Source organism: Lissotriton vulgaris, chromosome 2_1 (assembly GCF_964263255.1).
Source record: "Lissotriton vulgaris chromosome 2_1, aLisVul1.2, whole genome shotgun sequence".
NCBI lineage: Eukaryota > Metazoa > Chordata > Amphibia > Caudata > Salamandridae > Lissotriton > Lissotriton vulgaris.
In genome coordinates, this window is record NC_141687.1 from 1,986,826,043 (window position 1) to 1,986,841,111 (window position 15,069).

The window sequence follows — 15,069 nt, forward strand, 5'->3', positions numbered from 1 at the left end:
GAAGAGGAGAGAACGGAAACCTTGCCCCTGAATCCGAAAATGACTGGGCTTTCTCCGAGGCAGTCCTGCTAATGCCTCGGAGAAAGATGGTGTTGTTTTGGTGCTTTCCCAGGCTATCTGTCAAGTGAAAACAGCAGCGGCATGAGCCTGCGTATACACTGGTGGGTGGCGAGAACTGTGTCCTATAAATCTCTCTCTTCGCGGTTGTTAGACTCAAACACAACCCTCTCGTGCTGCCTAAAGTCCTCCGCCGCGCCCTTGCAGTGCCATACTAACCCTTGAACAGCCGCAGCCTAGCCACCTCGGACCTGGGGAAGCTCCGCATGTCCGCAGCTTGACGGGCGAAGCTTGTGAAGAGACAAGCGCGGTGAGGAGAGAGAGAGAGAGAGAGGCCGAGCCCGGATCCCGCCACAGCCAGCAGCATCCCCGCCTCAGCGAACCGGGACCCCGACACAGCCAGCAGCGCCCGACGGACCTGGCTTAGCTCCGCCGCTGCAGCTGCAGGATGAGTCTCCAACTTGCCCGACATCGCCTCCGAGCTCCCAAGGCTGAGGCGATGAGCGCAGGACACAACAAGGAGATCACTGCACCGCCCTCCCCCTGCCTCCGAGATGCCGGAGCCTGAGCTGGCTCAAGGGCCATTACGCTTTGCTCTGGGACGTCCTGCCACAGCACGGGGGAGCCGACTCCCATGCCCTGAGAGACGGCAGGTTGTCAGGCTAATGGCAGAGTGCACTGACTGTAGCCTTGTAGACTGTGGGCTTGAAGGTGTCGTAACACCCCTGATGCAGATCTGCCGGTTTCCCTTTCACCCGCTCCCTTCCTCCCGCTCCGTGGCAGCCCATCTCCCTCCCTACCTCTCCCGCTCCTCAGGCTGGCCGCCATGTTCCGCTCCGGAGAGGGAGTGAAAAGAGGAGGGGCAGCGAGTGCAGCACGCGCCCCTTTGGAGGCGGCGCTGAGTCTCTCCTGGTCGCGGCCCGCAGCTTGGATATCGCAGGTAAGGGGTTTGTGCTTGCTCATTGTGCTTGCTTTTCTGCCCCATCGTTGGTTGTGCTTGCTCACCTGCCCCCTCGTTGTTTGTGCTTGCTCTCCTGCCCCCTCGTTCGTTGTGCTTGCTCTCCTGCCTGCTCGTTGGTTGTGCTTGCTCTCCTGCCCCCTCGTTGGTTGTGCTTGCTCTCCTGCCCCCTCGTCGGTTGTGCTTGCTCTCCTGCCCCCTTGTTGTGCTTGATCTCCTGCCCCCTCGTTGTTTGTGCTTGCTCTCCTGCCCCCTCATTGGTTGTGCTTGATCTCCTGCCCCCTCGTTGTTTGTGCTTGCTCTCCTGCCCCCTCGTTGGTTGTGCTTGCTCTCCTGCCCCCTCGTTGTTTGTGCTTGCTCTCCTGCCCCCTCTTGTTTGTGCTTGCTCTCCTGCCCCCTCGTTGGTTGTGCTTGCTCTCCTGCCCCCTCGTTGGTTATGCTTGCTCTCCTGCCCCCTGGTTGGTTGTGCTTGCTCTCCTGCCCCCTTGTTTGTGCTTGCTCTCCTGCCCCCTTGTTGTTTGTGCTTGCTCTCCTGCCCCCTCGTTGTGTAAATGACAATGCCATTTATTTATGTTTTAAAAACATAAATAAAAATGTCATGAGCAATGCCAATAGCTCGAACTTTAAGAATGCTGAGACCATTGCATTGTAAATGATTGTTTAAAGTTATAAGGCAGGAGGTTAGACAGAGGCAGAGAATTTCAGATTCTAGTGGCACTTCCAGAGAAAGACTGGTTCATGTATTGTTCTCGACTGAAGGTGGGGAGTGGGGCTTCCAGTACCAGGGATTGGGCTTTTCTGGAACCCCTATTGCTTTTGAAATTTTTTGTTTCTCATTTAGATTGGAGGAGTGCAGCACTCTGTGGGTTATACAAGTGATTTTGAATTGGGCCTGCACTTCAATGGGGAGCCAGTTGAGGGTTAGCAGAGCTGGGATGTTAGACTTGGCCCTTTTTACAGGGTCATCCCTAAACTTTTACCTTCCTCCTAGCCTTTTCTCTGACATGGTGTTGGTAGTTTTAGACCTCTGGGCACTGCTGTCCAGTGTAAAGTGTGTGCACTCTCTGTGTTCTGTATGGTAAGATTGGTCTACACCTGTTTGGCCTATTTTATTAACCTGTGAGTCCCTTGTAAAGTGGTATCTCATATACCCCGGGCTGGTAAATTAAGTACTACTGGTGGGGTTGCAACGCTGATTGCGCCACCCACCAAAGTAGCCTTGCAAACCTATCTCAGGCCTCTGCCATAACAGGGCCAGTGTGCGCAGTGTTACTGCTGCTATGACGTGGCACCTACAGTGTGCACCATGTCTGTGACCCCCCTTTTACCGCATGTCAGTCACTCTTAAGGTAGGCCCCAGCTAGCCCTATGGGCAGGGTGCATTGTAGGTAAAAGATAGGACATGTACCTTAAATGTGTGACATGTCCTGGTAGTGACAAACAGCCATTTTTGTTTCTCACTACTGTGCTGCTGACCTCCCATAGGCATGCATTGAGGATTCCTGATATGAGAGGAGCAGAGTGGTAAAGTTTAGTATATTTAGAATTTTCATTATAAATGCTGCGCAATGGTGTGCGCAGATTTTTATAATAATTTCAGAAATGCCACTTTTAGACGTTAGCATTTCTGTGTGCTATGTGTCTGCCTTTCCTGATGTGAATTGCCTGTCTGGCTTTTGAGTGACAGTGGCTGGGAGGTGTGTGTGGCTCCAGGAGGGGCAGGGTGAGTCAGCACTAGGCTGAATGGGACATCTGCATTGGGAGTAATGGGAGGAGTAATCCCCTGACCCTGAATAGGTCTGTGCCTAGCCTATGCTGGCTCCACTTGCTGTGGCGTGTCTGATCACCAAGCCCCCCCCCCCCTGACAAAGGGGTAGAGGAGCCTTGTAAGCAAAGTTCTCCAATTCCCCCATGAACCAGTTGCATCTGGTTCCCCCAAATCCCTGTACTGTAGACAAAGGTAAAGGCAATATAAATATAGGGGCTGTGACCCCATAATGTGTGCTGTTTTTGGACTTGCTGGGGGCTTGCTGCTGCTGGGGGCCCAGGAGGAGCCCCCAAAAGGGCTTGCCTCCCTGCTGGAGGGCCCAATGTGATGGCCTCCCTGGGCCCAGCTATGCCCCATGGACCTGAGGACTATAGCGTCTGGAGAGCGGTCACTCATTTTTTTTTAGGAGGAGAGGAGCATTGATGTTTTGCCTAGCTTTGCAGCGCTAAGCTGCGACTTGTTTGGAGGGAATCCCGACGTGGGGATCCCACCCCCCCCCCTCCATTGGTACCAGGAGAGCGGGTGCCCACCCCGCATTGTGCCTGACGAGCGGGAGCCTACGCCGCTTTTTATATATTTAAAATAGCAGGTGCCCATCCTGCATTTTGGTGCCTTGTGAGCAGGTATCCACCCCGCTTTATGTTTTTATTTCTTATTGCGGCCGAGAAACTGAGCCGCCGGCTCGACCAGGAAGCCAGGCGGCTTTGCCTGACTCTTGGCTGCCCAAAACCGGAAGAGGCTGCCGGGCCGCCAATCACAGCGCGGCCGGTGGAGGAGCGTCCCGGGAAGAGCCTGCGGTCAGGCGGGGCTCCCATGAGCTCAGGGAAGCCCCGCGTGCAGAAGAGATGCTGGAGCTGGTCAGCTGGGCTCTGGTGGTGAGGAGAGAGCCCCGCGTATTGCCGAAGGGGAGGAGCGGCCCAGGATGAGCCTGCTGTCAGGCGGGGCTCCCGTGAGCTGAGTGAAGCCCAGTGTGCAGGAGAGATGCTGGAGCTGGTCAGCGGGGCTCTCATGGTGAAGAGAGAGCCCCGGGTATTGCTGAGCCGGCCAGAATGGCCTGCCTTCGGCCAAGGCGAGGAGCAGAGTTTCCCCAAGCAGCACCGCAGGGGCCTGCAGAGCCCTGTGCGTGGGGGCTCTATTTCATGCAGGGTTGGCCCCTTTTTGAGGCACATTTCCAGTGCCTGGAGCCGGCCAGATTTCCTTTGGGGGCAGTTTAGGTTTAAGGAGCCCCAGAGAGGGGCTTCATGATTGGCACATTGTCTGTGCCCATTTTCTGAGCGGACCTGCCGGAGAGCAGGCCACTCCTACGATTGGGGACATTTTGTTGTAGGGTCCCTGAGTGGGACAGTAGAGGCACAGTCGTGCCAGGGCCTCTTTATTTGATTCACAGCTGCGCCGCACCAGCGCAGGCAGCTGCAATGTGTGGCAGTATTATTTTGGAGTCCCAGTGGGGACCCAACCAGAGGGCACAGTGAGTGTAACAGGCCCATATTTTGTTTCACAGCTGCATAACAATTAGTGGCATCTGGAACGTTTAGGCCAGCGCAATTGCACACTTTTGGATTCTGCTGCATTGGCAGCAAGCCCAGACATTATGGACATAGGGCATTTTTAGCCCTCAGGGAAGGCCAGTTGGCCAAGTGGACAGTGTGAGGTTGTAGGGCGCCAGGCTCTAATGTGATTTATGTGCTAATATGCTAGATGTGTTTTATGCACCATGATTTGTGCCTCTGATGTTTATGTTTAGGAGGTTATTGCATACTGTGTTTATGCTGGTGAGGATATTATTGTCTAATGTGTTTAGGCTTATGAGGTTGGCACAGAATGTATTTTACGCCTAATGTGATGCTGATTGCATAATATGATTTATGTTGCAGGATATAATGCTGAGTACGATGTTTTGCCAGTAATTACTGGTTGTGTTTTACATTTACTATTTGTGCTTGGTGATGGTTTTGACAGTGGCCCAATTGGCCTGTTCAGTTTTAAATGGTGGTTGGACATTCAGTTTGAATCTTAAGAAGAGCATTTGAAAAGAGGGCAACGTCTTCCGTGGAAGATATTTTCAAGTATATTTGGGTGTCGTCTGAGGTGGTAGAGAATTCCAGCGTTTCTGAGAATCGCACAGAGGTTCTAGGTAGAGGTTAAAGAGGGTTGGGGAGAGGATCAGACCTTGAGGGAACCTTTGGTGAACGCTGACTGGTCTCGAGAGTGAGTTGCCCATTTTCACAATTTGGGAAAGGATGAATATGTATGAGGCGACCCAGTTGAGAACAGTGACTTCATATCCAATTGGATAGGTATGAGGCACTCCACATCCCATGCGAATTTCAAGCGAACGAAAGAGGTCCGGATGGTTGGCAATGTTCAAAGCAGCGGATAAATCGAGGAACAGGAATTGCCGAAGTCGAGGATTCTGAGAGAGTTATCGACTATTTGGAGGATCGCAGTTTATATGTTGTGACCTTGCCCGAAACTGGATTGGAGAGTGTCTAGGCGGTTTCTTGCTCTAATATGTGAGGCTAGTTGGTACACTATGCAACTTTCAATGACTTTCCCTCAAAATGGCAGTGTGTGGACGGGGCAGTAGTTGCTCAGGTTCTCAGAATCAAGAGATTATTTTTTTAAGATAAAGGTAATTTGCTCCATTTATAGTCGTTCTGTGAAGAAGCTGGGAGAGGAGTTCACCATGGTGATCAATATGGGGAAAAGATGTGTGGCAAGAGATTTGCTGATAGAACCTGGGATGGCGTCCTGATGGTCATCAGTCTGTTCTTTGCCAAATTCATGAGGGCACTGATATAGGAGGATTTGGCTCTGATGATTTGGTCTTTGTAATATTTTCTTGCTTTGCGAAGCTTAGTCAGACTCTGGTATGATGGTGCTTGTCTCCAGTCTTTCTTGCATTTTATGACAAGCTTTATTTCTTCATAAAGCTCTTTAGAGAACCACTGGAGGGTTTTGGTCTGGATAATTTGCACTTCAGGGGAGCACATTCGTAGATAAGGGATTCCGTTCAGGACTTGTACTTGTCGGTGGCCTTGTTAATGTCCAGATGAAATGTAATCGAAATTAGGGTGTGAAGGGCCATGATGGCCAAAGCTTCTGTGTCAAGGTTTGATGTGTCCCTGAACCATATTTTCTCTTTCTTGGGTTGCTTGTATGTTTTGGTATGTCAGCCAGTTAGGGAGAATGGAATCTGCCTGTGATCTGACTAGTCGGCTGAGATGGGGTCATATGTCTTTAGGTTAGGGTAATTGGAGTGTATCAGATCCAGAATGGCGCCTTAACAATGTGTGGGTTTAAGGCAGTGTTATCTGACATCATTGGCATTGATAAAGGAGGTAAAAATGTGACATACCTGTTGCTTATACCTCCCTAGTGGATATTGAAGTCACTAAGGAAGATATTGTTGCCCGGACTGGTGAGTTGCAAAGTGAAGAAGTCTATGCATTCCTCGATAAAGGTGGTGTTTTGACTAGGAGGGTGGTAAATCCCATTCAGTCTGAGGTCGGAGGTAGTGGATGTGGACAATTCCACCAACATGCATTCGAAAGACTGAAAATGAGTCGTTGGGGGGTTCGGCATCAGAGGAAGTGCCAATGAATGAGTGCAAAACCTCTACTGGGTCTATCTTCCCAGTCGCTATAAAGAATAGAGTAGTTGGGAGGAGGAAGTTCTAGAGCTTGGTTAGAAGAGGAAGCCAAATTTCTCTGCGGTTCAGGATGTCAAGATTAGGAGTCTGGATCAAGTCTGATATCTCTAGATGGTGTTGGACTGCCGAAGGTCAATTATGTACCATGCAGTTAAGAAAGGAGCTGTTGTCTTTCTGACTTGGCTATGAAAGGGTAGTTGGGATTTGTATCAAGTTAAGAGGGGATGAGCGTGCCCTGGGATGCTATGTGTGTGAGTGCGGTCAGAGATGATGATGGATATTGGGCAGCTGATTGCGGGAAGATAGGAGGAGGGGGTAGCAAAATTTGAAGCTGTGTAGCTCTTTGGGAGATAGAGTGGGTCTAAGTTATGTGGGTAGTCTGTTTGGAACTGATGAGGTGGCTGTCTCGGTACGCTGGAGGGATGGGGTCTGCAAAGGGTGATGAGGGTAGCAGTGTGAAGACGACAGAGTAGCTTAGATGGAGTAGTGCTGATGTCAGGATGTCCATTCTGAGAGAGAGAGGGAGAGAGAGAGAGAGAGAGAGAGAGGTGTGAGAACGAGAAAAGGAGATTGTTGAGATGGGGACAGTTATGTTCAGCAATTGTGGGAGGATTGTGGTGGGCTGTCAGAGGAGTTGAGGTGCAGGAAGGGGAAGGCACTGGTTGTTGGTATCTGGAGTTGTTAGGGCAGGGGCAGAAAAGGAAGGGAGAGATATATGCGCCGGCCGAGGGTATGTAAAGAGGGTGACGGCTTCAACATTATTGGGAGATAATGGTTTGTGTTAGGTTCAAGGTCATGGTGGGAGGTCTGGTATTGGCGACGAACTATGGGATGTGGGAGGCCTATCGGATTGTAGGAGATACCAGGGTGAGAGGTGCTGTCTGGGTGGACCCGCAGGGGAGGAGAAAGAGTGAAGGGTATTATGAATGGACGGAGAGGAGAAGCACGGAGGATAGTTGGAGGGCCTAAGAATGAGAAAAATGAGTTTGATCATGGCCAAGATTGTGTCGTTTGGCTTAGAATATGATTTTCCCACTGTAAATAGATGTAGAAAAGTTGCCCGAGAGGCCAAAGGGGGAGGAGCATTAGAGCTTGTGTCCATAGGGGATGCCAGAGAGAGATCAGGATGGGAAACAATTATGTAAGGACCTGATCCATAAGTCAGTGTTGTGATTGGAGGGGAGGACGACAGTTTTGACGGAGCCTTTGCGTTGGCAATGGTATTGGTATACGAAGACGGTTTCTGGGATATCCCTCAAAATCCTGTGTTTCAGGTTTTCTTTGCATGTTTAGAAAGATTTGAGGGGTATTTGATCTTGAAGTCCGATCTGGAAAGGGGTAATGGGGGCAATGGGTGTCGCCGCCATGTTGGAGGCTGATGCCAGTTGGAATGTAGTAGGTATGACCTAGGCAACCTCTGTTAGAGAAAAGATATTCATCAAGTGGTCGTCCACAACTTTACAAGGCTCACTGTTAACTGAGGGATTCGAAGGAGGCCTCATTAAGTAGTCTTAGGTAGCGGGGTAGAGGAACTGGGATTGGGATCCCCAAGTCATCGATATGATGAGCTGGTGGGATTGGTTGAATGGGCTTGTTTTCTTGGAGATCTGGTGCCAGATCTGTTGTAACGTTGCAGGAACCCAATCGAAGTGTGGCAGACTTCAGTAAGGTTATGTGGGCAGTGACTTCCAGGGGTTCCAGTCTGAGAATCGAAAGCAGTATGGTCCTTTCTGTATTTCAGTGTTGTCCTTTGTTGCTGTGAGCTCTGAGGCCAAAAATGGAGGAGGGTGTTGTAAAGATACGCTGGAGACAAGATGGAGGGTTGGAACGGGGCCATCGAGAGCGGAGTGGCAAGCCGGTCTGCCACGGCCATGTTAAGGAGCAGCAAAGATCTGACATCTATTGCCCTTGGTGATTTGCATGTAGATAAATATGTGAGGTCACCTTGGGTAACCGGAACTCCAAAAGGTAGTATGCAGTGAAAATGATGAAATTAGTGGAGATGAACAGCTTTTGGGAGAATTCTGATGTCACAGAGGTTGGTTCCGTGACTATCACTTCATACGAGGAGTTTCCCGGCTTCCATTTTCGGGTCAGGCGAACTCTTCAACAACTAGATTTTAATCCTAAAGGAAGAATATGTAAGTATATTGAGTGCTGGGTGAGCAGCCGACGAGGTGCTTCCTGCCTGCCATTTTAGGGTGAGGCCAACGTGTCCGCAACTTGGTGAATACTGGGCATGTATTCAATCATAGATCAAGTGCAAGTGGGGGGAGGGCAGAATGTCTTCAAATATATGAAGGAGCTGGGCGGGATGTCCCTAGTTCTCTGGATCGGGCCGAGCATCAGAAATGGCTCTGCTCCCAGAGAACAAGAAAGGGTGAGGGAGAGCCATGAGCTCAGTGCTCTGGGGCATAGGCCGCTGAGTGCTAACTGAATATGTAGCCCCGGGTATCCCCGCACTCGCCGGCAATATTCAAAATCAGAGGGTGGGGGTCCATTGCATGTGGTTGCCTCCCTGTTGATTGAAAAGAAAGTGCTTTTTGTGCTGCGGCACATGCTGACTCCTCCCGGCGGAGCGTGGTGCTGACACCATCTTGAGAGACGGAAAGCGGCGCCACTTTAGTATCAGAGAAGCTACAAATCACTTGTCCATGCGTCATTGCTGGTTCCCGGTTGTTGCAGCTGTTGGGAAATCAGTTCCTCTTCACAATCCAGCCATCAGGATCTGTTTCACCTCAGCATAGGCAAGTATGATTGTCTGTGGAATAGTGAGATGTAGGGACCAACATGCCTGTGTGGAGTAGTGCTCCCTCTGCATCTGCATCCAGAAACCCAGAGCCGTCCACCTGATTGGCTAGACTTTAGGTCATGAAATTAGGTTCATGCATTACTTGTATACTATAGAGATTTTTCATTGGTTGCATTGTCAGTTGTTGAATTGAAATACTGTTCTGATAACCCTGATAACCCTGACCACCAAGGATTCCCAGCCTAACGTTGGGCGAGAACTCAAGCAAGTGAATCTTTTAAAGTAACCAGTGCTGAAGAACTATAGTTAAAGGTAAATTCCTTTTCATTATCTTCAAAAACACTGAAAAAGGGTTGCAATAGACCATCAGGGTAGTATCCAGTGTGATAACCTTGTTTTGATTCTTTCTTCCTCAGTCACTAGATATCTATTTTATCATCTGTATGGGTATTTATCCTTACCACACAGATCTGTTTTCTTTTTTGATATAATAGTGTCTCCTGTGAATGATCATCTTTGAGTCACTGGGCGACATTACTCTCAGATCGCTTCACAAATTGAAGTGGTAACCAGTTTTGGTATTGTCCAATTTATATAACCACTTAATTAAAGAACATGCTTGTGACCTGCAGGACCTTCAGGATGTGTGCCATCCAGAATACTTCCATTATTGTCTTTCTTTCATGCACACATCCGGCAAGACACTATTAAACCTGCATTTATTGAGATATTCATCTGGCACTCTTATGTCACATACATATTGTATTGGTCTTTAATCTCAGTCATGGTTTTAAGGCTAAATCACACTTCAATCAGTTACTTCCCAAACTCACAAGTTCCTCTGATGATTGCTTGGGGACTAATGAGACAAGTTTCCAAAAAGGAGCTTATAAAGACATGATATTTTTCGTAATAAATAATCATGCCCAAAGCACCTCTGTGTTATGATGACAATACAAACACATTTTGAAAGTCCATTTTTACCAAATTACCAATTTTCTAAGCAAATTAATAGGCCTCAGCTAGGCCCATATAGTATTTCTTTATGCTTGCACAATAAATGAAATAAGAGGGAGGAGCCAAGATGGCCGCCGAGACGGACGTGTAGTCTCCCGGCTCCCGGAGCCCGTATCTCCCGCACAGCCATCCTGTCCGCTATCCTGCTATTTTGTGCCAGCGGGATGTTTGGAAAAGCTTCCTGACTCTTCGGGTGTTCCTCCGATGTCCCTGCCTGCTCGCTACCTGGGGTATCGTCGAGATACGCGCCGACCCCTCTCCTAGTCCTGTACCCGGGACCTACGACACAGCGCACCGCCTTTGTCTATTGCAGCTGCGGAGGCCGGTCGCTCGGGAACGGAGCTGAAATCCTTGGTGGTGTTTACACCGGACGCTGGTGTGGAGGGCATTGCTGGCCAGCTGGGAGTTTCTCTCATCTCCTTCTCTTTGGGACTCTGGCGATGAGCCGCGCCCCGCTCTCTCCAGTGTTGGGAGTGCCCCGGACCATCGGGGCCCCTTTCTTGCCTCGTCGCTCCCTGTCCCGAGCGGAAAGGGACGCCTCGCTGTGAGCCGTCCACGATTACGGACTTATCTGGCTCCGAAGAGATTCATTCTTCTGCCAATGTGCTGACCTCGCCGGTGATCCTTTGTCGTCTCTGGAGGCAGGATCAATACGGCTGGCTCCCCAACAACTATGGCGGACGGCGCTTCGACTCCTGCCCGGTGTGCCCGGCTCATACCCTACTGGGAAGCGGACTTGCCTACTGCGCCTCGTACCGAGGGGGTAATGGAGGATAAACAGACGTTTACTCGCGCTTTGGTGCTTCGTGCCCTTATTCGATTGCGGAATGAGTGGCGTGAAAACTCGAGACTGTTGAGGGAGAAACTGGATGGGTTTGTGACTGGATCATGCTCTACTTCGCCCGGACTCTCTTTTTGCAATGTCTACCAGCCTTCGCTGATCCCTGTCAATGATACACTGTTGCCGCGGGAGTGTGTACCTAAACTGCAACGTTGCGTGGATACAGAGTGTGTGCTGCGATTAAACCGCCCTGGCGCTGATACAATGTCGCTTTCCCCGGTGCAACACTCAACCTTGCCTGCGGAGTTCATGGGGCTGCTGCTACAACATCCGACTATCCCTATGTACAGTGCCTATTCATTGGAGACATTGACGCCTTCTGCAACGCAAAGAGTCAGTATATTGATAATGCTGTTTCTTCTATGTGTCGGCTCTGACTGGGACTGGCGGCGTCCATTTTATCCCTGGACATTACTCCATCATCGTGTGCGGCCATTTTGCCTCTTTGTTCTCATTGGGGCGGGCTTTCTCCTTCTCTCCTGCGGTCGTGGCCTCTTATGGGGGATGGGTACGTGGGGCCACCCGAGATCGGGCCAGGGCTAGGCGATTTCTTTAATGTTATGGACGCACTGTTGGGCGGGGACTAGGATGGGACTGTTTTTTGTCTGACTCTCTTGCACATTTGGAAATGTCTTTCCCCACCTATAATCCTGCTTGCTATTTTTGTCATGCTGATGGTACTTGGGGTGGGGGATGTTTACGGGGCCGAGGGAGACCGGGAGTATGTTTACTTTCCTCCTCCCGCCTTCTCTGAGGGTTGGAGATTGGGATCGTTTTTTCTCACTCTCTTTACTCTCTTTCCCACTTGGGGTTCTCTTGGGGCGACAGGCATGCCTATTGGGGGGGGTGGGCCGTGGCCTTCCGTTGGTATGCAGGGTGGGGGGGATGGGATGTGTTTTATGTTTCTCTTTGTTTCTATGGCCCTCTTTCTTTTTCTTTCTTCTTCTGTTTCTTTCTCTTCTATATCTCTTCGCTTCCTTTGGGGTTGGGGTTCCGTGTCATTAGGGAGTTTATGGTATTGTATCATTATGTGACATAGCGGTTGGGTCTGGATTTTAATAGTGGTCAATTACTTTCTGAGGCCTGCCTTCCTCTATTGTGCTTCCTTATGAGTGCTCCTTGAATTATTATAGCTATCCTGGTCAATGATTAGCCTTTACTCTATTCGAAGTTTTACGACTTGTTCTCAACAAAACCATAAAATTAAACCTTCTTTTATCCTCATGCAATGTTCTGTGCTCCACACGCTACTCGTCGCTTAGAGACTGCTTCAACAGCGTTCTGTCCCGATTGATCCTTTTTTCCTATCCCTTTTTCGTATGTCATAGCGGCCGGCCCCGAGGGGTTGTAGGCAGACGCTGTGTATTGTGTTCTCTACAAATAAAGGTTTAAAAAAAAAAAAAAAAAAAAAAAAAATGAAATAAACTTGGGTAGCTCAATCAATCAGTTCTACAAGTCATATTTCTTGGAGCATTATCATGAAAAAGTGGGATACATTTCAATAAAATTCCCATCTTCCATTAGATGCCTCAACAACAATTTTCCAGGAGATAAATTTATATAAATGGTTTTTACATGCAAGTGTCTAGTTTGTCCCAAGCAACATCTCTCACTCGCTTTCACCAAAGGCGTATTTACTGCTGTATGTCATATTATTCCTTCTCTTTCTAGAGAATATAGCTCCATTGGGGTTTAAACACTTTTAATTTGCTCACTCTTCTTGTAAATACTTCCGTCATTTTTTCTGGACTCATTTCAATAAGCTTTTTTCCTTTATAGAACCTGTCTTGGAATTTAAGAATCATCTTCGCTAGCTTCCCAGACATACACCATACAGGGATGAATGCAATCAGTGTTGACATGCAATTTTAGTTACATCATTATGTTGTGCAATGAATATTCTGATGCACTTTCCTGCAGCCAGGGCATTCCCTCAGTGTGGAGATTGGGTGCCTAAGAAAATGTAACTTGTGTATGGTGCCTCCATATTTATCCCTTTGTTTATTTAACATTATTTTACTGCCTGCAAACTAATTAAATTTCTCCAGTTTATACAAACCATTTTCTTGGTTCTACCCCTCTCTCTGTGTTTCTCCCTCATTTATGCTATTTCTCTACAGAAACCTCCTATCGTCCCATGCAATGTAAATGTCCTCATAAAACGATTTCAAATGTCAATGTGCTATTTGTTTATGCTTTCAGGGAAGTGGTTTTAACAGCACAGATGTGTGTTGATGATACCTCAACTACAGTCTCTCCTGATGAGGAACAATATACACGTATTGCCGCCTGCCCATCAGAAGCTGTTGCCCAATCAGGTCCTGGAGAATCCTCTGTACGTCGAAGTAACTCTCCTGAAATATCGCTGCAAATTTCTGGAAAGCACTCCGGCATTTCTGACTCTTCACCTGCCAGCAGTTTTGTTGGGCTTAGAGTCGTGGCCAAGTGGTCCTCAAATGGATATTTTTATTCGGGGGCAATCACGCAGGATATTGGGGATGGAAAGTACAAATTGCTCTTCGATGATGGCTATGAATGTGATGTAATGGGCAAAGACATTTTGCTGTGTGATCCCATTCCATTGGAAACGGAGGTGACTGCGCTGTCTGAGGACGAGTACTTCAGTGCAGGTAAAAGTACTAAAGACACTGCATCCAGTTTGTCATGAATGAAACAAGCCAATCAATTACCTTGCTTAGAAAGTTTTCGTTGCTTTTTATTTTTTTTTACTTATTTTTTTTTATTTTGGGAAAATGCTATAACTATTTAATATTAGGACTAGCTTCTTCTCTCCAAGCCTTCCATCAAACATGTGGGCCATTCAAACTCCAGATTTCAATCAGCACTAAAAGTGGTGAGCCACACCAAAGGTCAGCTTTACTTGATGCTTTGGTCATACTCACCAGCTTACTTGTACTAATTTCCTCACTCTTTCTCGCCATGTAATTGTCAGTTTATAGTACAATATAGTACAATATGTAAAATTGAAAACTTTGGCTCCAAGTGTTTATTTAAATGTTGTGATTTTTGTGTTGTCCTATCTTGTAGGAAGCAGGCTCTGTATATACTACACCAAAGTAAGGTCCAGGGAGTCTACAGAGGTATAGCAGAGGCAAAATTAGGTTAGTACTAGCAGCTCTCTTTGTGGTAGGTTGGGCGATCAGTTAGGCTTATCAAGAGGGTGTGTTAAGCATTTATTGTATTCACTCAATCAAGACTGATGCACACACTCAGAGACTGAATTCAGACCGATTAGGTAAGTCTAAGAAGGTATACTTATGTTTTATTTTAAAACCAGCAAAACACACAAGATGATGGACGAAATGTTGCACAATGGCAAAACATTCACCCCCAGTCGCAGATTGGCCGGGGCCCAGGGCACATCAAGTCAGGTTGCATCAGATGTCAGGCAAAAAGTGAGGGGTAACCTTGCAAAAAGGGCACTTCCCTATACTCTCTGTTATATTAATTGAGCTGTCTTTATTTGTATTTGTTGAAGCTTTTCAGTTCAGTCATGAAGAATCCATCGTTATTTTGCTCACCAAGCCACCCCAGTTCAGACATGGCCATATGCAAATCATTCTTGACCCTATGCCTCATGGGAACAGCCCAGCCCGAACTGGCAAGCCATGTCTTCCCTGGACCGGAATCAAGCAACTTAGGACCGGCTTCTGGCTATCAGCCGTCTTCAGCCTGGATAGCTTGACTCCAGTGGCGTAGTGAGCAAGGGACACACGTCTGGGCATACCCTTCCCACATAGGGTGAACAGCAAAACACACAAGATGATGGACGGAATGTTGCACAATGGCAAAACATTCACCCCCAGTCACAGATCTGTGTTTAATCCATCAGTATTTTGCTCACCAAGTCACCCCAGTTCAGACATGCAAATCATTCTTGACCCTGTGCCTCATGGAAACAGTCCAGCCCGAACTGCCAAGCCATGTCTTCCCTGGACCGGAATCAAGCTTCCTAGGACCGGTTTCGGCTATCAGCCGCCTTCAGCCAGGATAGCTTGACTCC

At 48.4% G+C, this 15,069-nt stretch overlaps 1 protein-coding gene across 6 annotated transcripts in view; it reads left to right on the forward strand.

Moving 5' to 3' along the window:
* The window catches only part of TP53BP1 (tumor protein p53 binding protein 1), a 1,075,988-nt gene that overhangs the window by 689,847 nt on the left and 371,072 nt on the right, over positions 1-15,069 (forward strand). For all 6 annotated transcript variants that reach the window (XM_086958203.1, XM_086958207.1, XM_086958208.1 and 3 more), the window contains one exon: positions 13,248-13,675. In XM_086958203.1, coding sequence (XP_086814329.1) covers positions 13,248-13,675 — 428 coding nt within the window. The remainder of the gene's footprint in view (positions 1-13,247; positions 13,676-15,069) is intronic.